Source organism: Amblyomma americanum, chromosome 8, assembly GCF_052857255.1.
Source record: "Amblyomma americanum isolate KBUSLIRL-KWMA chromosome 8, ASM5285725v1, whole genome shotgun sequence".
NCBI lineage: Eukaryota > Metazoa > Arthropoda > Arachnida > Ixodida > Ixodidae > Amblyomma > Amblyomma americanum.
Genome location: NC_135504.1, coordinates 67,820,428 through 67,843,610, shown reverse-complemented (window position 1 = coordinate 67,843,610; position 23,183 = coordinate 67,820,428). Strand labels below are relative to the sequence as shown.

Genomic DNA, 23,183 nt, shown 5'->3' with positions numbered 1-23,183 from the left:
GTGTTCAAGCTACACACCATGGCCGAACCGAGCGACACGACTTTAACTTTCTTCACCAAGGCGACGCCGAGCCAGTGGAGTTATGTCCTGTCCCTGTACAAAGAAGTCCTCAAACAGAAGGCCGCGCTGCGTACCAAGAAGGGAGGCCCCGAGGAACTCATCAAGCTCGACGCCTGGTAAGTGGAAAAAAACTTTTCTTTCCTCCCTTGTCGCGATGGAGCAAAAAAAGGCAGCCGGGGCCAGCCTCAACCAAGGCCGTGGGGCCTCTTTGTCGGGCTGCCGCTGAAAGCGAGCGAAAACAGCGGCTAACGCGTTGTCGAAGCGCTTTGAGCCCGACGAGTCTTTTACCGCGACGAGTGGTGTTTTAATCCCAAGCGTACTACATACGTGTCCTCCCCACCGACGCAGCCGCTTCTGCTGAAGCGAGCGAGCGAACGCCGCCGGCGTCGCGATCTCGCACGCACGCACACGGCCGGACCGCCGCGGCTTTTGACAGCGGGCGGTTCGGCCGCGCGAGCGACGCCGTTCCGAGCCCACTGCTCGCGCGAAACCGTCTCTGCTGCCCCGTCGTCGCGTGCGGCGAACAGCCTCTTGCCCAACGCCGCGGCGCTCCGCTTTTTCGTGATGTGCGCGTTTTGTTTTGTTCAAGTGCAGCGGACGGATTGCCTCCCCCCCTCTTCCTTCTTCCCCCTCGCGCTCCTTCGACGTGGTGTGTCGTCGTCGACACTTCCTTTCCACCCCGCACACCAATCGCTTCCGAATCGCCGTCGGCCCGCTTTTGTTTTGGGGCGCAATCCCGCGTTTTATTCCCTGCCCTTTTTCATCCTCATTTGCTTGTTTTCTCGTTGGCCTGGCGGCGTTCTGGGCGAGGAGAAGAAGACGTGGGTGGCTGCGTGCGGGGCGTTGAGGTGACGAGGGAAGAGGAGGAGGGGGAGGAAACTGGCACGGGCTGCTGCTGCCGCCTGCGCTGCACGGCACATCGATTCGGGCTAGGCCTAGCTGGGTTCACGGCGCCGCAGGGAAAGAACGAAGAGAGGAAAGAGGAAAAAGAATTGAGGGTGCGGGGAAACTCAGCACGGAGGGGAGGGGAGCTTCCCCGCCGGGACGTTAAAAGCAAAAGGGGCGAGCGAACGCAAAGAAAAGCGCGTGCTAGCGTCACCAAAAGAGCGCGGAGCGTTCCTCTTTCTCTTTCCTTCTCTCTGGGGCCGTCGCTGCTGGCTCGGAACGTTCTCGGCGCGGCCGCTTGCTGGCACTGGGGAGCTCGCCGGTGTTCCTCGTCGTTCGGCTCGTGTGGAGGACGTGAGCGCGATAGCGGCGCCGAGTGCGAGGGTCGGCGGCGGCGCAGCCGCGTGCGTGCGCTGACCGTGGCGGAGAGAGAGAAGGGAAAAAGAAAGAAGGGATCGCAGCAACAGAAAAATGGGCGCACGGTTGAAGGCGAAAAACACGTCGCAGGAAAGAGAGAACGAGCGACGACCGCTGCTGGTGCGGCGAGCGCCGCCTGGCCTCCGAGAACGGAGGCTGAGTGCCGGCTCAGCGGCAGCCTGCTGCCCGGAGGGGGGTTTTTCGCTCGATGGGGTCTCTTTGATGCTTGTGCGGTTCTGTCTGCCGGTGGAAGGAAAAGAAAAAAAAAATTGTTCTTTTCCTTTTTAACATCCGGCGCAGCTGAAGCGGCGCGTCGGCGGGGAGATTTCGCTTCAGTGCTGCCGCCGTTGCGCTGAGCTGCTGCTCCCGCTGCTGGGTTCGATGTGGTGGACATGTTCGTTTTTTTTTTGTTTTTTTTTTGACGTTTTCGCTGGTGCCGTTCGCTTTGAGCGGCCGCTCGCCGGCTCGGGGATAAAAAGCGATTCGCCGCCGGTCCGTCCGTGTGAGCGCTCGCTCGCGCGCTCTACTTTTTCTACTCTGCGTTTTGCGTCACTTCGTCTCTTTCTGTGCTGCGCCTCTTAATCTCGTTCATTCCTGCCCATTCGTCGCCGTCGCAGGCTGAGGATTTTTCCTTTCTTTCTTTCCCTTCCGACGGAGCGAAAAAAGTCGCTGGTCATCCGGCGAATTTGCGCGCGCGTGCGGTGACCGCAGTCCCGCACTGAAAAGAAAAATCGCTTCAGCCTCGCTAAGCCTACAAATGTCTCGCATTAAATTTTGTTTTGCAAATTCATTTTTGCCATCGTAAGCCGTCTGTCATCACTTCGCGCGGGTCTGAAGAAATCGATGCGAGCGTTGCGTTTTATTGTTTAACGATTGGAAGCGATGATCGAGCTGCAGGAGAAACGCTGTAATTTTTCCATTGCGAAATTGAGGCCGAGTGTGGTGTTACGATTTCGGAGCCGTCATAATCGTGTTTGAATAAATGGGAGGCGCTTTCGGCACATCATAAAATATATTTCGCTGACAGAGCGAAATAGTGGTGGCTGAGGTAGAAGACAGCATACCATATCACAGTGACGCAGCAGCCTATTTTTGTGGAGAAGTTCATGGGCGGTCTACAGTGGAATCTCATTGGAACTTGCTTAATTCGAACGTACGGTTTGTCAGAACTGACACGTCGCAATATTGGCGTGAAAGACTCCAGTAATTCAGGCAAATTCCTATTCCAATCAGAGTTGAAATTATCGGAAGCTGCCCGGTAGCACCGAACATTAGGATTGTGTTTTAAAAATGTTCTGTAAGTTGTAATATTACTTGTTGCATTGTAATGATACAATAATATTAAAATTAACATATAACGTTGTAAGTTACATAGAAAACGTTACGTTGGACGTAACTGTCAAACAACATTACAAAAATATTTCAAGCACTGATTCCCAGAACAACTCCCACTGTTTTATGGTAGAGATATTTTTAACTATCATTACTTTGCAACCACATCTTAGATGGTACTCGCTATAGCTTGCATGCACAGCCCCAATTATTTTGTCAGAAAACTTTGGTTATTACCTGTTTTCCACTATCACTCATGGGACATCCCTTGGTAATGGGTACATAAGCTCGACTCCATGAAATTTGTTCGGGGTTGAGTGAATATACGAGTGGCATGTTGTGCTGTATAGTGGAACTGAAGTGTCGCCCTCATTGCTGGTTCTTGCAAAGTGTTGTAGGTTGTGAGCTGTCAAAACTGGCAGGGCTGCTTCACCATTTTCGAGAATGTTACATTTGTCATTTACTTGTTTCAGTAGTATTCAGTGAAGCTTGTTATTTTAATGTTTATATGCAATATTACAAAAACATTAGAGAAAAGGGACATAAAGTGCATTGAAGCAACATTTGACCATAACAAAAATGTAACATTATCGGAATGCTTGGGTGCTACCTGGATGAGTGTGGTGCATTTGTGTTCACGAGTAATAACAAAGGCAGCTCTGAGATGTTACAACAGTGTCACTGTTTTTGTTTTCCTCAAACGTGACATATAGTTCTTAGCGTCCTGTTTTTCTAACATATTTGAAAAGTTGCAAAGAAATGTTAGAATAGCCCTGTACTAACAATAAAAATTTAATGTAACTTTCACTAAAATGGGAAGTAACCTTACAAAAGCATTCAGGCCTGGCAGTGATGAAGGTATTATCGTGCTCAGTATAAGCTGCAATGGTGTGGCAAGAGCTCTATTCTCAAAGCAGTGCAAGCACTCTGATGCTGGAAATTTATGCAGCTGCGTGTTAATACAAAGAACAAGGTGCACTTACTCGTTGTACACATTGGGTGCTCTGCATATATTCGTTTTCATTTACTATGAAGTGGAAACTTTGGTTGGTTCATATCAGGCACGTTGCAAGTCATATTCAGCCCAACAGTACACAGCTTAACACTTTGCAAGGACCGACAACGAGGGCAGCGTTTGAATCCTACAATACGCCACTACCAGTACATTCAACTCACTCGCATTTGGAATGAATACTATGGAGCAAAGCTTTTACAGACTTAATTGAAGGGTGTCTCATAAATGATAGTGTTGAATGGGTAACAAGCTTTCGAACAAGTTTTCTAACAAAATGGTGGGGCTGTCCATGCGATCTATGGCAGGTACAATCTAAGAGATTTATTGAAAGCGACTGCTAGTTGAACAGCTTATCCGTAAGAATAGTAGGAAAAGTTAGGACAAATACTTGGAATATGTTTGTTATGTTGTTTGATAATAACATTTAGAGCACAGTATTGCAACAGTGTTTAATGTGAACATTAAACTGATGTTTACAATACAACATATTACATTATTTTAACATTTTTAATGCTATAACAACATTTCAAACATTACACAATGTTTATTTTCAATGTTATAGTAATATCTAATGCATTGTATACAGTTGAACCTCTATGTAACGAACCTCTATGTAACGAATTCCTGGATTTTACGAAATTTTTCAATTCCCCAGCACATCCCCCATTGAAGCCCATGTATAGGCGACCTCCATGTAACGAACTCGTTGCGGCAGTCGACCTTGATGTAACGAATCCGTGGCTCTGATCATCGAGCTGTATCTTGTAATGTTTTGCCCGAAATTTGACCGGGCAGTGCGCAACTTTAATGAATGTTGTTTAAGTAAGTTTTTATATTAAAAGGTAAAGTAGACCGCGAGCAGAACGCTTGCAATCGCAGCAAACAAGCAGACCTCGGTGATGATGATGATGTTGAGCGCCGCTCCGTGGCAAGCGTAGCAACTTTTAAGCTTTCATTTTGTAGCTTGACACTAGGTGGCACTACTATGACAAATTCTTCGTGGTGTTGCGGCGCAGTTATGGTAAGCCTTCTTCTTCTTCGTCAGCATGTTGACGTGCGTGTGCTGGTGTGTGTTTACGGTGTCGGTTCGTTACGATGAGTTCCGCTGTGAGGAAATGCAAAGTTTTGTCGCTTGAAGATAAGCTCTCGATTTTGAATGCGGTTACCGCCGGCGAAAAAAAGAAGGCTGTCGCTGCCCGCTTCAATATACCAGCCAGCGCCCTGTCAACCATTCTTGCTGCAGAACAAAGCATCCGCAGTGCGATGGAGTCGGGCACAAGTGCCCAAAAGAAAAGACTGAAGACGTCGACGTATGCTGATGTGTACAACGCCGTTTTTGCATGGTTTTTGGACAGACGAGCACAAAACGTGCCCATAAGTGGCGTGATTTTGCAGCAGAAAGCCATAGATCTTGCTTGCATCCTGGGCCACGACGACTTCAAAGCGAGTAACGGCTGGCTACAAGGATTTAAAAGCTGGCACGATGTCGTCGGAAAAGTGGTATCTGGCGAGTCTGCCTCCGCAGACAGCGATGCTGCTGCCTCGTGGGTGGCTGAGAAGCTTCCCGGCATTTTCAGCCACTATGAACCTGCCGACATTTATAATGCTGATGAGACGGCCCTGGTTTATTAAATGCTACCGAGCCGCCCGTTCTCACTAAAAGGAGAAGACTGCCGCGCTGGAAAGCAAAGTAAACTCCGTGTGACGGTTTTGCTTTGCGCCAACACTGATGGCAGCGACAAGCGAATCCTATTGGTTATTGGCCGCAATGCCTGATCCGGATGTTTTAAAGGAACAAGGCGGATGCCAGTAAAATATGTGGCAAACTCCAAAGCTTGGATGTCGTGGGCAATTTTTTCCGACTGGCTGAAGGAGCTCAACCAAGATGTCAAGCGACAAGTTCGCAGCATTTTTTTGCTGCTTGACAACTGCTCCGCGCACCATGTGGAAGGCCTACAGCTTTCGAACGTCGAGCTGCAGTATTTGCCACCTAACTGCACTTCTCTGGTACAACCCTTAGACAAAGGGGTTATTAACAGCTTTAAATGCTGTTACCGCCGTCGATTGATACAAAAGATGCTCCTGGACATCCGCCTTGAACGGCCAACAAAAGTGGATATCTACCAAGCAATCGGAATGCTTGCTGCGTCGTGGCAAGAGGTCGAATCACAAGTGATCGCCAATTGCTTCGCCAAGGCTCAGGTAAATAAGGCCATTCAAGCTACAGTCACTGAAGACGAACTTTCAAGCCCACCCGAGGTCGCAGAAGCGTGGGATGAACTACGCATGAACGGTGGGGTGCCCGACGGTGTCGAGCTGTGCAACTTTTTGTTCGTGGACAACGGCGCCGTGGCTATGGAAGAGATGACTGATGCGGCACTTGTGGAAACCGTTAAGGATAGCCTTGAAGGTGGCGGTTCGTCAGAGCCTGATACGTTTTGTGCTGTGCCCACCGTGAGGGAACTGATGGACGTGGTGGACGTTCTGCGCCATTTCGTCGGCTCGCAGGACGATGAAGCAGCCCTGGATGCCTTAGTTTCCTTGAAGTGCCGAGTAGTGGCTTCAATTGGGCAAAAACAGCAAGCGAAAATTACGCAGTTTTTCTCTATTAAATAAATTCTTTGAATGGCGAGTTCACTTGAATTGATATCTGTCGAATTTTTATTTAGTTTTGGCATGATCCTTACCAGTCTTAACCCAAAACCTGGATATAACGAAAACCTGGATATAACGAAAAATTGCGAACTTTTTTCAATTTCGTTATATCCAGGTTTGACTGTATTATTTTTTATTCTTGACGTTAAAATATTGCTACTGCAGCTTACCTAACAATTTTGTGACATTGTTTTAATGTTTGGTGCCTTTTTAAGTGCAGTTCGCAATTTATTGCAGATATTTTTTAAAATTCAATGTGGCAGAATTTTTTTATTGCAGTTCATAAATACAGTTTGCACTAAACATTGCAAAAATGACAGGGCGGTTTCCTACATTACATTCACAATGCCTAGCGGTATGTAGGATTACTTGGACCTAGAAGGTAACCGCTGACTTATTGGTAATTTGTTCACCCTCGAGTAGACTATGCAACATGTCCCCTTGTGGTTCCTTTAACACAAGTATAGATCTTTCCCACTGAGGGCTCCCCGGGTGTCGCCACGTTGCTTGGTGGGCTGTTGTGTGCTGTTGTGTGCATTTGGCACTAGCGTGGTGGAAGTGACGGAACTATGCATTGTTGCAGTGACAATAAGGCTTAGTTCAGCTTGAGTAATCGCTACTCTCTCTCTCTTACATTTCGAAATGAAAATTGTGATAGTGAGGTCTAGGCCACAGAAGCTTTTGTTTTCTCTTATTAGCAGTGCAGGATGTATCAATAAGCATTATCTGTCTGCTGAATCTGATCTCGTGCAACCTTTTGGGATTGTTTATTATGAGCAGTTCTCTTTCTCTCATTTGTGCTTTCATAACCTTTGTGTTGATCATTTGCCTTGAAATTAATTTGAGGGTCATATTCTGATGAAACAGATCTGTAGACATGGTCTTTGTGAGTGTTCGAGTCAAATTTTACAAGGTCTATGTGGACCCTATAATTTTCAGATAAGTTTTTTAATTGCTGCTGGCAGTAGCTCGCAACTGATTAGGGCAACCCCTCACTGCACATTGTTGACAGCCCTACCCCGATGATTTAAAGTGGGCAATATGGGCAAGCCCACTTATTGGCTGTGACCAGGTGGTGTGGGAAGGGTGCAGTCCCCACTTTGTTTTCTTTATTTTTGCAGCGATAGCTGTTAGGCGCCCGTTCCGGGCTTGCGCGTCGTCGCCATTGGCGTAACCGGTTATCCACCCACCGGATGGATGTCATTAACGCACTCGCCTTATATGGCAGTCAACCTAGGTCACATAAGGGAGACGCTGATGCTAGTCGGGAGTATTTAGTAGCTCTGGATAGGAACATTGGATGCCGGGTGCGTTTATGCCGCTACACTTGTGAGTGCCACGGAATGAGCCCCAGTGAGTGCCTTTTGCTGAGTGTGTTCAAGTAGCCAGATGCAGTAACCATTCACAGGGTGGGTGGGGTTGCGGTGTAGGTGGGTAGGTGTTCATCCATCCGCATAAGATCGTTCTTCCATCCATATAAGGCGGGCGCAGTATGGGTGTAGTATATGGTGTATGGCGGCGTGGCACACACAGATGACACCACTGGCATGATTTCACCGATTAACTCCCATGCAGATGTCGCTGTAAGAAATAACCACATGTCACAGCTACGTGTAGCATTCCGTTACAAAGACATGGGCAACACTTGCGGCACAAGTGAGTTCAGCGAAAAGTTTGTCTCAAAAACAGTTGCTGAAACATGCACATCAACCATTGCTTTGCTCTGCAGAGCATGCAGAGCAGTACAAGGGGTGGTGTAGACGAAAACTCAAAAATGAGTTTTATTGGGTGAATGCTAAATCATTACATTTAGATATGATTGTCCTCAACCAGGTGAGTTTTTGTTAAATGCTAATTGACTGCATGATAGCAGTGCATGTACCAAAATGTCCTGGTCACTTGTGGTTGCTTTCCTAGCAGACAAGGTTGCTAGAGCAGTGCATCATATTTCAGAATAGTGAGAGTGAACTGCTTTTGCACGCTCACACCTGGTTTGTTGGTTTTGGCACGTCTCTTAGGCTTCCCCACACTTGGGCATTTTTTTTTTATTTCTTTCTTTCTCGGTAATCTCATACCTGACCACTGGCATTGAAGGATGAGATTTGGAGATGTTGTTCAGCATGGATACTTTAGTTACTTATCACTGTCCTCTTCGCAGGTACCAGGAGCAGCTTCCCAAGGTCATACAGTCCCGAAAGGACAAGCATTTAGTTCATGAAGAGCTCGTTAAAATAATGAAGTGGAAACTAATGGTGAGTGGGATGACTACGTAGTTTTCCTTTGCTCTGTTACCTAGAATTACTGGATTAGTGTTCAGAGTACTGTGTACCTTTTCCATCGCCACCACGGCCCAGAGTTTGCATACCAGCAAACACAGTTTTCAAAGAATTTCCATAAAGTGCCGAGCTTCCAAAGTGGCTCTCCTCTAGGACCAGCATGCATGCACAAGGTGCTGCTTCAACGAGTCATGAAAATGACGGTTTCCTGTTTTATTTGAGTGTCAGTTGATGATATCTACAAAGTTATTTATGCCAATCACGCAGTATTATAACGACATTGATAAGGAGGATACATGGGGAACCCATGGTTGCAGTGCTGCGAACATCAGGCAGGGGCAGTCTTGAAGCTTCCAAATCCTGTGACGGGGAGAGGAGGATCACAGTACTCTGAAAACATACATTAACTCGAGTGCTACCCACTGTGGAGGGCCAGTGGCTATGGCATTCAGATGGTGCTGCGCATTGTCAGCAGATGTTAAAGAATCACAGGTGGTCTGAAATAATAAGGAGCCCTCCACTATCGCGTCTCTCTTAGCCTGTGTGTGTTGCCACGGGACTTTAAACCTCGCACACCCTACCATACAATCTTTCTTTTGCAGTGCTAGAACTGCAAGCCACCAGAAATCTTCTCTTCACGCAGTTGCAAAATTTGGCTTGTGTGCTGTTTCAGTCTAATTAACCTTTATATGCTGAAACTCCAGACATTTGAAAAAATTACAATTTTTCAGAATTCAGATTCATTCATTTATCGGTGGAAACATTTTTCTTAACATCGAGTTTTGAGCCTTCCTACAATTTAGGACACTAGTCAAATACTATTACGTGTAGTTAAGCTTCAAACATTTGTCATCAGCTTTAAAATCACATTTTTCATCATGCGTGATGGTTTTCTTAAAACAGTATGCAAAAATTATTTTTTTGGAGAATCACCAAGATAGTTGGTGTTGAACCTGAAAAATGGCATCCAGAGAAGAGTAGCAGATCTGAGGGCACGCCACTCGCCCTTTGCACAGGAATAGTTTAGAGGTTCTTCAACCTGTGTTAGTGGGCACAGGCTTTTATGCAGTAAACTTTTAGTGTTGCTGCGCAAAAAGCGGTGCCCTACATGTGGGACGCTAGGCTTATATGGGTTATTACGCACACAAGAGAGCCACGATACCTTCTCACAGGTTTCAGAGAAAACTGTTCACATTTGAAAGCGACAAACATCCACATTCGGTTTTTCGAATTACTTGGTGGGTTTTTTTTTTGCAAAAGGTTCTCTCAGAGAGATTTGAATCAATGCAGCTCGTACACCTCAGTGAGAGGATCATATCGACTCTTGCCTCTTAAATGTGAATGAAAGGCTCTGCGACATTGAAAAGAGGGAAGATGCGTTCATTGATTAGGGTGCTCGCAGGTGATTCCAGGGTGGCATGGAATGTAACAGGTGGCACATTTCAGCTAAACCTAACTCCTTTGCTTCTGTCTTAGTTGTGTAGCCTGTCACCTTTGCACTTCGCAATGCCTGAATATGTGGCCTTCTATGCATTTGCAAAGACAGTAGTCAGTGAACATGTTTTTCAGATTTCGTGCAGTATCATAGGGTAGACTGACAAATATTTACACAAAGGGCACTTAAAACACCTGGGTACCATGCCTGTGTATCCGTTTACTTCATGCTATTGTTCTTTCTTAATATTTTACACATTCTGTAAACATTTCAAATTTTCTGTTCTATAGCGGCCTGCTATATCAAAAGCATCTGGTGTAATTGACATAACGGGGCTCTTTGTGCTGTTGTGTGGACAGCTACAGTTGAAACGGCATTGTTGAGGAAGCAGAATGACAGTGTTGGTGTAAGGTGCTGTGAGTTCAACACCTTTTGTTGTTTTTTCCTCTCCTCTGTTACCCTGCTGCAGAGAGGAAAGTACCGTCCACAATTGCTGGACCTGGTACGCATAAACACAGAGTTGGCGGTGAAGTCGACAAGCAAGAAGGCGTTCCGCAAGCTGCCCAACCTGTCGGGGGCCATCACGGCACTGACCAACCTGAAGGGCATCGGGCCAGCCACGGCCTCGGCCATTCTGGCAGCCGCCTTCCCCGAACAGGCACCCTACATGGCCGACGAGAGCATGCTGAGCACGCCGGGCGTCGAGGCCACCGACTACACACTCGCAGAGTACCTCAACTATGCCGAGCGCATCAAGACCTGCACTGAGCAGCTGGCTAAGAAAGGTTCGTGCTTGCATAAGTGCATGGTCGGCTTGTCTTCTGTTTTGATGTGATCAAATGGAACATGAAGGGGGAGAGAAAAATATGAACGTTTTATGTGGGGCATAGATGTATTTGTCTACAGCAAGAGTTTGCAGTCTTTTAGCCTCGAAGGAACCCCTCAAGAGAAAAGCATATAACAGCTGTATCTTACCAGTACTCACCTATGGGGCAGAAACGTGGAGGCTAAAGAAAAGGGTTCAGCTTAAGCTATGGAAAGGAAAGCTATAGAAGAGCTATGGAAAGGAAAATGATAGATGTAACACTGAGACACAGGAAGACTGCAGAGTAGGTGAGGAAACAAACGTGAGTTAATGACATCCTTGTCGAATCAAAGAGGAAGAAATGGGGCATGGACAGGGCATGTAATACGAAAGCAAGATAACTGCTGGTCCTTAAGGGTTACGGACTGGATTCTAAGAGAAGTCAAGCGTATCAGGGGGTTGGCAGAAAGTTAGATCTGTGGATGAGATTAAGAACTTTTCCGGGATAGGGTGGCCGCAGCTGGCACAGGACCGGGTTAATTGGAGAGATATAGGAGAGGCCTTTGTCCTGCATTGGGTGTTGCCAGGCCGATAAAGATGATGAACCCCGTCAGCTTATAAAGGGCGCCGAGGAACCCCGTGTGGGCTCATATCCATCCATTTCTTCCTAACATAAACGCAATAAGGAGGATGAAGTTCCACACCTCTCAAGAAATGGTGAAATTCAATAACAGTGACTGGCTCTATCGAGAAAGTAAAGTCTGCTTTCAGTTACGGTATGGTAAGTTCTAAGTTAAAATGGGCAAAGGAAAGGCAGAAGTTGAGACGTGCACAATATTGGTATTTGGGGAATCCAAAAACCACCCCAAAAAACCCAGCAGTTCTGCAGAACCTACTTTGAAGAATCTTAGTCTGTAGTGTTCAGGCTACATTCAGGCTAGACTAGTTTTGAGATATACATTGAGGTGGCCCCTTGTGCAGAAATACGATCCCCGCCTTGGTGGCTCAGTGGTTATGGTGCTCAACTGGTAATCCTAAATGCACGGGTTCTATCCTGTCCACGGAAAATTGAAAATTGGTTCTTGAGGAAAGGAAATGGCGCAGTATCTGTCTCGCATATCTGCGGACACCTGAACCCTGAACTGCGCCCTAAAGGAGGGAATGAAAGAAGAACGGAAGAAAGAGGTGCCGTAGTGGAGGGCTCCAGAATGATTTCGACCACCTGGGGATCTTTAACTGCACTGACATTGCACAACGCAGGGGCGCCTTTTGTGTTTCGCCTCCATCGAAACGCTGCCGCCACGGTCGGGTTCGAACCCGGGAACTCCGGACCAGTAGCCGAGTGCCCTAACCAATGAGCCACCGCGGCACCTGTCCATGGCGGTCACATTTTCATCGAAGTGAAATGTTAAAGGCCGGTGTACTGTGCAATGTCAGTGCGTGTTAAAGAACCCCAGATGGTCGAAATTATCTGGAGCCCTCCAACTATGGCTTCCCTCGTAGCCTGAGTCGCTTTGGGACGTTAAACCCCCTTAAAGCATAAAAAATGTGTACCCTGCCATTTGCTCTCACTGGTGAACACAGGAATTAGGGTGCCTCTAAGACGTGTGTTTTTATGGGGTTTGTCCTGCCTGTGTAAGTGCAAATATTGTTTGTGGACTGTGTAGTGGACTCTTCCTACTAAATTCATTAAAATACTTGTGGTGTTCGCTCAGAAATGAAATACACTGTAGTCTCTGGCTAGGTTTAACTCATAATGTGCAGTCTTCAGTGCCTGAAGCGTTTGTGCAGAAATTTAAGGCTCAAAACAGAGTATAGTCATTTGTTCCCCACTGCAGTAGTTACGGTAGCACTTGTTACGGTAGCACCTGCCCAAGTCTCAAGATGCCTTGGCGTGATGTGAAGCAATACATTCAGTTGCCGACCGATTTTTTGGACTCTTCAGGACCCGAAAGATTGGTGAACTTCAAAACAAAAAAAAAATGGCGGCGGTTTAGGTCTGGTTAAACCTTGAGTAACGCGATAGCTACAGCTGGCCGAGTGGAACTTGGTCACGTGACCAACCACGGGATCAGCCGCACCGCCGGCAGCTGATCCGCACCACGTGACAGCGTGGCAGCGCCGTCACTTTGAAGGCTCAAAATGCTACCGTAATGTAGCTATCGCTACAATAACCATAGGACCTATTCACTCTCAGATTTGGCAGGCAGCAGGAAGCTCTCATTCGGCAACCCTGTGGCCTGCCAGCCGCCACGCTGTCACGAGGTTCAAAACTAAAAGCTCTGAGGGCTGCTCAGAGCCCAAAAGAGGCTGCACAGAGGAAGGAGTGCCTGCCCCCCTAATGGGTGTGCAGAGGGGATCAGATTTATTCCCATACAGAGACATGAACTGGAGGGCGCTGCCAAAGTTGACAATGACCCCTTGCCCCAAGGCCACTGTCAAACTTTATCAGCCTTGTGCGGAACTGAATTACTCCTTTGAGACAGCCATGTTGTTGCACGCCATGGTTGCTTGTGTAGGTGTACCGCGCAACTGCAGGTATCACATCAATAGGCCATATAAGTACTATGAATAGCTGGCTTGAAAAATCGTTTTTGCCGCGTCGACGCCACGGTGGCTCAGTGGTTGTGGCGCTCGGCTGCTGTCCCGAAAGAAAGATGCGGGTTCGATCCCCGGCCGCGGCAGACGAATTTCAATAGAGGCAGAATTCTAGAGGCCCGTGTACTGTGTGATGTTGGTGCATGTTAAAGAACCCCAGGTGGTCGAAATTTCCGGAGCCGTTCTCTACGGCGTCCCTCATAGCCTGAGTCACTTTGGGACATTAAGCCCCAATAAACCAAACATTAAACCCTCATAAACCAAACCATTTTTTCCATGTCCCATGTCCACTTGCAAGCAATGGTATTAACTTATATTTGAGCCAGAGTCATGCTTTTGTCATGTCCACACCATACCTTGCATCAGTGATATCAAAATGTGCGAAGCCGCTGTGTGCCAGGTCGGGACATGCCACAAGCCAATTCTGCGCTAGCGTGGCAGTGAATGGTCTGCGCCAGCATTCCTGTAGTGCAGGAAAAGGTTGCTCATTTGGATCTCATGGAAATGGGGAAAACAACCCGATTTTTGTGATATTGTCGCAGGTTCCTCAGAAATTGCGAAGAAATGGGTTGCAATGGCGTGTTCTTATTTCACAAAACACACTGTTGCATGTGTTCTAGCTGAAATCTTGGCAGCTACAACCTTGTTGCTAATTTGTAACGAATGCTGAACGGCGCAAAGTGTGTAGAAGTGTTGGAAGTCAACTGGCCAAATTAGCCACGTGTGCCAGACTTTCTCTGAACAGTGAATGTTTGCAGTCTAATTATGTGGTCTGCAAATGACCATTGGGAACCATGCATGTGTAGTCTGAATTACCAGTATTACAAGTCGTATCAACTAGTTTTTACTTACACACAAGCCATGGGCTTGCGTACAGTGGTGGTGCAGAGAAATATGTTTCTTCATGCCTAGACAGCGTGCAGTGTGGTGATCAACCACAGAGTCCAGAGAATGCCTTCCACTTCTGCAGAAACTTGGTAAGGTTGTTGTTGAAAGAGAAAACAAACTTGAACCACTGCTGTGGCTTTTTTTTTTTTTTTTTTTGCACAGACCCTGAGAGCACGTGGACACCGCACAAGGTGGAACTTGTTCTCTGGGCGCATTACGTGGCACGGGAGCTGAAGCCATCACTTCTAGACGACCTCTCCAAGCATAAGGACAAAGCGCCATCTGCCAATGGCAACGGACCGTCAGCCACCACCACCACAACTTCGGCGGACGATGATCACAATGTTGCCTCCAACGGTGCAGCCGACGACGCGCCCCTGTCCTCGCCTTCCGACTCGCGGTCCAGTGCGGACTTGGCGCAGGTCACGAACGACGAGAGCTCTAGCCAGGATGGACCAGCGGAAAACAACGGCACAGCAGCGGCGGAAGACGACAGTTCCTCGTCGGCCATCGCCACAGATGACGCGATTGTGCCGGATGTCTCACCGTCAGGGAAAGGCACCAAACGCGACCTCGAAGCGGAAGAGGAGGAATCGACTGAGAGTGTCAAGAAGGCACGCGCGTGAGACTTCGCCGCCGCCCGTCCCCCGCCGCCGCCGCCGCCACCACCACCACCTTTGATGAAGAGAGAGAGAGAAAGGACCTATGTTTATTTCTCACCCCTCCTCCCCCTCTTGTCTCTTTTCATTTTTCCAACCCTTCTTTTATCACCTCCTTCACTATTCCGTTCGTTCCGGTCTGAGTTATTTGTGTAATCGGTTTAATCCTCCTGGCTTCATTGTTCTTGTCCTCTTTCCTTTGTTTCTTCTTTTTTTCTCTCTCATTTTGGCAAGAGACTCACCACCATTTGCTCTCCTCCAACTCTCACCCTTGCCTCTCCACATTATTGTCTTCCCTTTTTTTTTTGTGTCATCAATGCTTTTAGAACTCGTCCTGACCTCGCCGTGTGAAACGTTTGCTGCAGGCACCGGGATGCCCCACAGCCGCTGCGTCTGTTTTCCACTCGGATGTCAACCCTAGGGACCTTAGTCCTCCGCCCAGGCTCTTCCGCATTCGGAACTGTCGAGCACTGTGCAGATGACTTTTTTTTTTTCTTCCTTGTTGTATGTCACTACCATCTCCAAGAGTTGGTCACTATAAAAAAGAAAACAAAGTTGGGAAACCAGCGTACTCTGCCTTGTCATCTTTGGTGCCGTGGCGGCAAACTTTACCCTCATGCTCGGTTTTGTCTTTTATGGCTAGCAGTGCTCTCTTTTGTAACACTAAGGGAAGCAAAAGTTGGCTTCTGCGCTTGAACTCAGGTTTTATCGTGAGGCACTGCACTGTTTCCTAACCATTTCAGGTATGATCTTTTTCAATTGCCTGAAATGCGAGGCGAAAGTCTGCAGTTAGCCACATTAACCACGCACAAGACAGTGACGAGTTGTGAACGTAGTCACGTGTTTGAGTTTAAGGTGTCACTAGCTAATGTCAGGGTCGGATGGGAGGGAAGTATATGCTTGCGATCGCTTAGTTTATTTCATGCGGGAGCATTTGCTTGGGCCTTTGGATATACCGGCAGGACTCTTCTGTGAACCTTTCCTATGTTCTTTTTTGTTTTTTCCTAACTTAGTTTGCAACTTGATAGACATATGCCACAGGATTGTGGGATCTTCCCTTCTTTACCATCGAGGAACTTGAGCAGAGAGGCATTCTATAATTCCCTGTCAGCCTTTTCATGAAATTGGTCGCACAGTTAATGCTCCCTAATGGGGGAAACTTTTAACGGATGTACTGCTAAAGCAGTCTCCAAATAGCAGGCTACCTCAGTGCAACCAGTTTCCCCCAACCAATAGAACTTCTGCCTGGTTTTAGGTACTGCAAAAACTGCTGCCAGGCAAACGCACAGCCACTTATATTACTTAATCACTTCAGCTTTTATGAGCCGTGGCCGCTCGTAGACTCTGAGGTCCCTGGGTAGCTGACATCTTGGCAGGAGTGCTTCAGAAGCCGTGGTGAAGGGTATTAGCCTGGTCACATGACGTACTGGCCTCTGGGTACACTTTCTCTTTTTGTAATCTGGCCGGCAACGTATACCCTCTTGTGCTGGTAAGGGGTGGCACATTCAAGTTGTGATGCCCCGTTACTGTGCAGAACACATGGTTTCCCAATTCTCCCCACCTTTCCTTATATATGAATTCGCGGGAGTGCGCTCTTGCCTTAGGGCCTTAGTGTTGTTAAAAAGGAATTTTTTGCAGAATGGCCCAGTGTTCTCTGGTCCCCTGTGAGGTCGATGCCTGTTGTCTTGTTTTTTTTTCTAGCACATATTTTTACACTTCCAGTTCAACACCGCCCCAATTTACAATTGTGTATCAATATTACGTTCATATGTTGGAGTGATTTCCCCGTTTTTTTTTTTTTGCTCACTTTTTACAATAAATGAAATGCAGGCAGCAAATGCACCCTGAATCTCCTGCAGTCTTTCTTTGTCCACTTGGTTTTGCTTGTTCATGTAGTGCTGGCTAAAAATTTGCTTACAAGTGACAGTGTCGCTGTGGTTTGACTTAGTGGACTAGATTTAGTGGCTTGTGCTTGCAAGTGGCGCACATACGAAGCAGTGACACGGGGTACTGCTAAACCTGCCATGCTTTTTGTTCATTCTGTTTGCCTGCATCTTTGCTATGTCCTATTTTCAAACCTGTGTCAAACAACTCTCCTCTTCAGTGGAGTAGTTCTCTACAGTGGAGAAGCCTTCAATTTCAATTCATTGCCGCGGCTGCTTAATAAAAGGCAATGGCAACTTTCTCTACAGCTAAGCAGCAAACATCCCTCAAAGGAGGCCCATCCAGCCAATGGCGTCACATTTAATCCTTGGTCGCGCTGCGTGCCGGGATTGATGGTTGGTTCGTTTCGATCAGTGGCACTCCTGCTTGGCAAAAGGCAGACATCAGGTGTCTCATGACTTGTGTTCCGTGCCTCTGGCATGGATTGTATGGGAAGTACCACTAGCAGTTGGCACAGAACGAGTGTCGACGGGCGTTAAAGGTGGCTTGTAGTGGTTTCTTTTCAAGCGAAAGCTTTACTACTCCAGCCAGCGAGCCATTTCGGCTCGTCGCGCACTTCAGCCGTATGCGCGTGGCCCGACCTTCAGCCGCCGTTGCCTAGCAACACCGCAGCCGCGCTCCAACAGATGGCGCCGCCGTCGCCGCTCGCTCCGCTGGGGTAGAGGGAAAGGAGGTGTTGCCTCGCGGGGTATATTGTTATGGAGAGCGCGAAAGAGACGAAACGACAAAACGAAGCGAGGACTCGAGAAGCGCCGTATCGAAGATGCGGCGAAAAGAAGTGACACGTCTCCAAGTGACTTCAACTGCGGGAGACCGGTTTGAGTTCTCGAGAGCGTCGGAATGAGACGCTGCGTAGACAACGTGCCGAGGAAACGAAGTTTTCGCAATTCAACTAGGGTTAACCAGAGCTAAACCACGGCCATTTTTTTTGCTGTAAATTAAACGAAAAAACATCAATGAAATCTTGTTTGAAAAGCGATATGAAAGAATTCGCTTAACCTGCGAATTTTCCTGGCAAGGGACTCCACCGCTGTCGAGTACTCTGAAGAGCACACGCATCGCGCTGCTCGCTGGCTTTTTGGAGAGATTTCTTGGAGATACAGCCTGGCTAGCCAACGTGGAGCTCGATGGTGCATGACTTAGTGAAAAAGCGAGCTCACCAGCCAGCTTGCTCTCCACGTTAACACCGTCTGGGCTACGAGGCGAGCATGTGGTTTGCACATGGGGACTGGGAGAGCAAGTGATCAGTGTTCGGCCAACAAATAGGTGTGCTATACTTAACAATAAACTGCCACCACGTGGCCGGAAAGTTGTCAGCACCCAATCCTCGTTTTATTAACTCCCACCATGCATACTTAATTAAACGGCTTAATTGTGGATATATCGTGATGTGCGCAATGGCCAGCTTATGTGACAGTCTGCTGGTCGCAACTGAAGTGAAATTGGCCGATGGTAAGTTGCTGGTCCTCCGTCGGCAGCCGACGTGCTCTGCCATTTAAATGCAGGCCTACTTTGGACCACTGCCCTGTCTGCCAGTGGTTGGCAAAAGGCAGACAGACAACCATTGGTAAACAATAAACAAGCCTAGCCAATGCTTTGCCGCTAACGCGCAGGCAAGCAAATTAACAAGGCCCACCGGGCCATCATTAGCCACCATTTACGTTGAAATTATAAGATGCAGTTCTGCAAGAGTTTGGCACAGCCGCTAGTAGAAAATGTATTTCAATCATGTTACGGCCGAAAGAACTTTATCCTAGATATGGTGCGTACGATATGTAAGTTACAAAACACAGCGGGCTAGTTCTATAAAAAAGATTGCCAACCTGTTAATGCTACAAATTGGGCATGTTCCGGCAATATGGTAATCTATTTCTCGTTCGGTCATCACAGGTTCAAACTATACGAAATAGTTTTGTTTAAGCAGCGCCTGTCGCTCCAGCTGGAGGGTCTTGGGAGTATACTATATAAGCCGTGGAAAAATCTGTGTCTGGTATTCATGGTCGCAGCCTTTAAAAAATAGAGGAGTTGGTCACTGGGGCCACGGTCCGCGGCGTCCTGTATCCGTCCGCTAGCCAATAATAATAATAATAATTGGTTTTTCGGGAAGGGAAATTGAGCAGTATCTGTCTCATATATCGTTGGACACCTGAACCGCGCCATAAGGGAAGGGATGAAGGAGGGAGTGAAAGAAGAAAGAGGTGCCGTAGTGGAGGGCTCCGGAAAAATTTCGACCACCTGGGGATCTTTAACGTGCACTGACATCGCACAGCACACGGGCGCCTTAGCGTTTTGCCTCCATAAAAACGCAGCCGCCGCGGTCGGGTTCGAAGCCCGTAAACGAAATCTGGTATCAAAATTCTTGAGCTTATTAAATCGAAAGGTAGCGCCAAACGAATGGTTGTAATCGAAACAGGATGATGTGACGATGCTGCGCAAGGAAAAAAAAATTGTGTCGACAGAGTGATTAGTTAGAGGCAAAAATGTCCAAAAAGTGGTCGTAGCCAGGACAACGTTTGGCGCCAAATTTGAAAAACCAAAAGTGTGGGCTACACGTGGCGCCAAATTTGAAAACGAAGCGTGACAAGTTTAATACAGTTGTGGTAATTGGGAAGTTGGATAAATTAACATCAGTGCTTGATCGAGCAAATGTGAGGAGAAGGGAGAATTGAATCAAAGAGAGGCGACGAGTGAAACAAATAGGGGCAAAGAAAAACGAGGAGGCATGATTGTTTTCGCATTCCTCCAATGCGGGTTACTGCAGTGACCAAAAACGTTTTTTTTATTGTCATTAGCTTCTTGTTTAGGTGACAAGGTTTAACAACGAGGAATTCCGTGCGGCGGTCCAGAAAGTGGGCTGAGCTTCACTGCAGATTTAAGTACACCATTCAAAAATTTCACGTGTAAAAATTTTACTGAGCAAAGCGGTACGTACCCCTTCTAGCTCCTCTTCCAATTGTTTGCTTCACATTTTTTTATAGATGCAAATTAGGCTTTACGAATACTTTTCGCGCACGTATTGCACAGGTGCCATTCCAGTGTATCCAGAGAAATAAAAGGTGATTGTCATTGAGTTATTGTGGAACTGAGCATAGTCCAGCCTCGGCCAGATAGGTTATCAACAAAACTTTTATTACACCGAAATGAAACTCCTTTTTGGACCCCCGGCAAGCAGGCCTAAGGAAGCGCTACTCGGGAGCCTCGCAAAATAAGGTCTGGTGAAGATACACTGTCGCTTCACGGCCTCAGCCGCCAGGCGGATGGCTTTGAGCTGTTGAGTGGGGTTCTCGTTCCGCAGCAAGGTCTCCCGGGCTTCTATATCTTCTATCTTTTCTCGGCGCCCGGGCTGCCAGCACATTCCCATACGACGTGGTCGAGAGTGCCCCTCTCCCCGCACGTTATGCAATATTGATATTTCTCCTCTTTCGAGATTGATTGTTACCCAGAAAAGGCTTATATGATTTCCTCCTTGTAATCATCTCCACGCAACTGCGTCCTAGTTTCCGAAGGAACGGTCGGGAGGTAGATAGACCCTCCTGCTCAGCTTATAATGCTCCGCGATCTCGTGGTATGAAATCAAGCTATCTTTCATGTCTATGCGAGAGGGTTGCTCTACGGCCGCCCGGTGATAGAGAGCTCGGGTAAGCTCGTGGGCAGCCTCAGACCTGGCTGGCAGACCTGGTGGCTTATGTAGACGCGGCGTGTGGACATCACGGAAAAAGGGGGGGGGGGGGGGGTCAGCCCGTGTAAGGCCAATGTCAATATCCAATTATGGTCCGACACTGTTGGCCGAGCTCGGTCCAAGGAGACCCTGTCTGGCTACCGGAAATGGCCCAGCTTCGGCTGAGCAAGTTTGTTCCCTTTGGTATCTGACGGCACATTTGCAAGCCCGGTCATAGCTACCGAAAGGGAACACCGTGCACATATACGAGGACTGCAAAGCACGGTGGAACATTCGGATTGACCTACGCATGCTTTGGTTCCGTGAAACTGTCTTTCGATGGCAGAAATCGCATGGTAATTGAAGGCGTAAGCACATGCGGTGGTTAATTCAAACTAGCGCGACTGCGCAGTGGGCCGCCTCCGTGAGCGATCACACGTCTGGGTATTAATGGCAATCAATTAATTAAATGTTTGCTTTCAGCGCAAGGTTATCGCGGCGCTATGTATATAGCTGCTGGTGTCGTGTGCACACGGGACTGGCCATCATTCCCATGTCTACCTGCCACCAGCATATGCTTAATTTGCGCTACGCACGTTGCTAGCTATGTGCTGTGCGATGTCAGCGCACGTTATAAAGATCCCCAGGTGGACGAAATTATTCTGGAGCACTCCACTACGGCACCTCTTCCTTTCTTCTTTCGCTCCCTCCTTTCCACCTTCCCTTACGGCGCGGTTCAGGTGTCTGCCGAGATGTGAGACAGATACTGCGCCATTTAATTTCTCCGACAACCAATTTTCACTTTGCCTTGGAGTCGAAACTTTCGTCATGTATACATGGCGCGTCCTTCGCTCCCCCTCTTTCCTACCAATTCGCGCATATGTCGCGGTGGGGAATCGCGGCGAGTTTTGACGGCCACGAGAGAACAGCGACCGAGCGGCGTCATGTGATATACCGGCATGCTTCGGAGCCCACGGCCCCTTTTCTTGTCCTCAATGCGACTGCAAACCCACCGCGGTGGCTGTGGTTAGGGCGATCGGATACTGATCCGTAGTCCCGGGTTCGAACCCGACTGCGGCGGCCGCGTTTCGATGGAGGCAAACGCTATAAGGTGCCCGTGTGCTGTGCGATGTCAGTGCACGTTAAAGATCCCCAGGTGGCCGAAATTATTCCAGAGCTTTCCACTACGGCACCTCTTTCTTCCTTCACTCCCTCCTTTACCCCTTCCCTTACGGCGCGGTCCAGGTGTCCACTCATATGTGAGACAGATTCTGCGCCATTTCCTTTCCTCAAAAGCCAAAACCAACCGCGAGAAAGCCTATAGCGCGTCCCCCGCGCAGAACAGCGCATCGATTGGTCCTCCATTCCAACTCGGGTCTGTTCGAACTAAACTTAATTCGGACCCCTCTCCAAATTCGATTCATCGAAACTGACTATATACTGGAATGAATGTGGGCCTAGAAATGCATGGCTATAGGAGCTGGGACTCCGGAACTTTTTTTTTAGTGAGGGGGGGGGGGGGCAAGACTTGAGCTTACTTTGTTATTTATGTAGTGCTCATTCACATAATGCATTTCATTTTTATTATTTTATTTTTCAATGTTCAAAGGTTGATGTAAACTGTCACGTTGGGGTAACGACACTGTAGCAGTCAGGAAGACAACGAAAAGGCTTCCAAATTAAAGAAACTGTTTAGGGGGTTGACTCGCGCCCACCAAGAACTGAATGGCCCGGTGGCGGCGTTAGCCACAAGTGTGTTCAGCGGTCATCGAAGAGAATGCCTGCAGTTCTTGGTAGCGCTAAATTTAAAGCTGCCAAGGAGCTTTCGAGATAAAGAACCAAAAACAACTACTACAACAATCTGGAAAAATGTGGAAGCATTTGCACGTTGCCACGATCAGCAGATCATAGAAGGTCATGCGCTATGCGCTAAGCCTGGCATCATTAAGGATGTGGCCGTCCTCGGAAGGGTGCGTTGCAGCGACCATAGAATGGTAAGGTCTAGAATTAGCTTAGACTTGAAGAGGGAACGGAAGAAGCTAGCGAAGAAGAAGACCATTAACGAGTTAGCCGTAAGAGGGAAAGCACAGGAGTTTAGGACAGCGCTGCAAAACAGATACTCGGCTTTAACTGAGGAAGATGATCTTGATGTTCATTCAATGCACGATAACCTGACATCAATAATTACGGAGTGCGCAGTAAAAGTAGGCGGTAGGACAGTTCGAAAAGATACCGGGAAGCTATCTCAGGTGACGAAAGATCTGATTAAGAAGCGCCAAAACATGAAGGCATCTAACACTACCGATAGAATAGAACTAACGGAGCTATCAAAGTTAATAAATAAGCGCAAGGTAGCCGACATAAGGAAGTTTAATATGGAGAGAATCGAGCATGCTATAAAGAACGGAGGTAGCCTAAAAACAGTGAAGAGGAAACTAGGCATAGGTAAAAACCAGATGTATGCATTAAGAGACAAGCAGGGCAATGTCATTAGCAATATGGATAAGGTAGTTAACGTAGCCGAAGAGTTCTACACAGACCTGTACAGTAGCCAAT

The 23,183-nt window shown here is 47.7% G+C and overlaps 1 protein-coding gene across 1 annotated transcript; it reads left to right on the top strand.

Annotated features, from left to right (window-relative positions):
* The first annotated feature begins 18 nt into the window (after positions 1–18).
* Amun (protein amun) lies at positions 19–16,874 on the top strand. Its single transcript, XM_077635084.1, has 4 exons — positions 19–176; positions 8,523–8,616; positions 10,545–10,860; positions 14,529–16,874. Exons 1-4 carry the CDS (start codon positions 19–21, stop codon positions 14,990–14,992), a joined length of 1,032 nt encoding a protein of 343 aa, XP_077491210.1. The 3' UTR covers positions 14,993–16,874.
* The last annotated feature ends 6,309 nt before the right edge of the window (positions 16,875–23,183 follow it).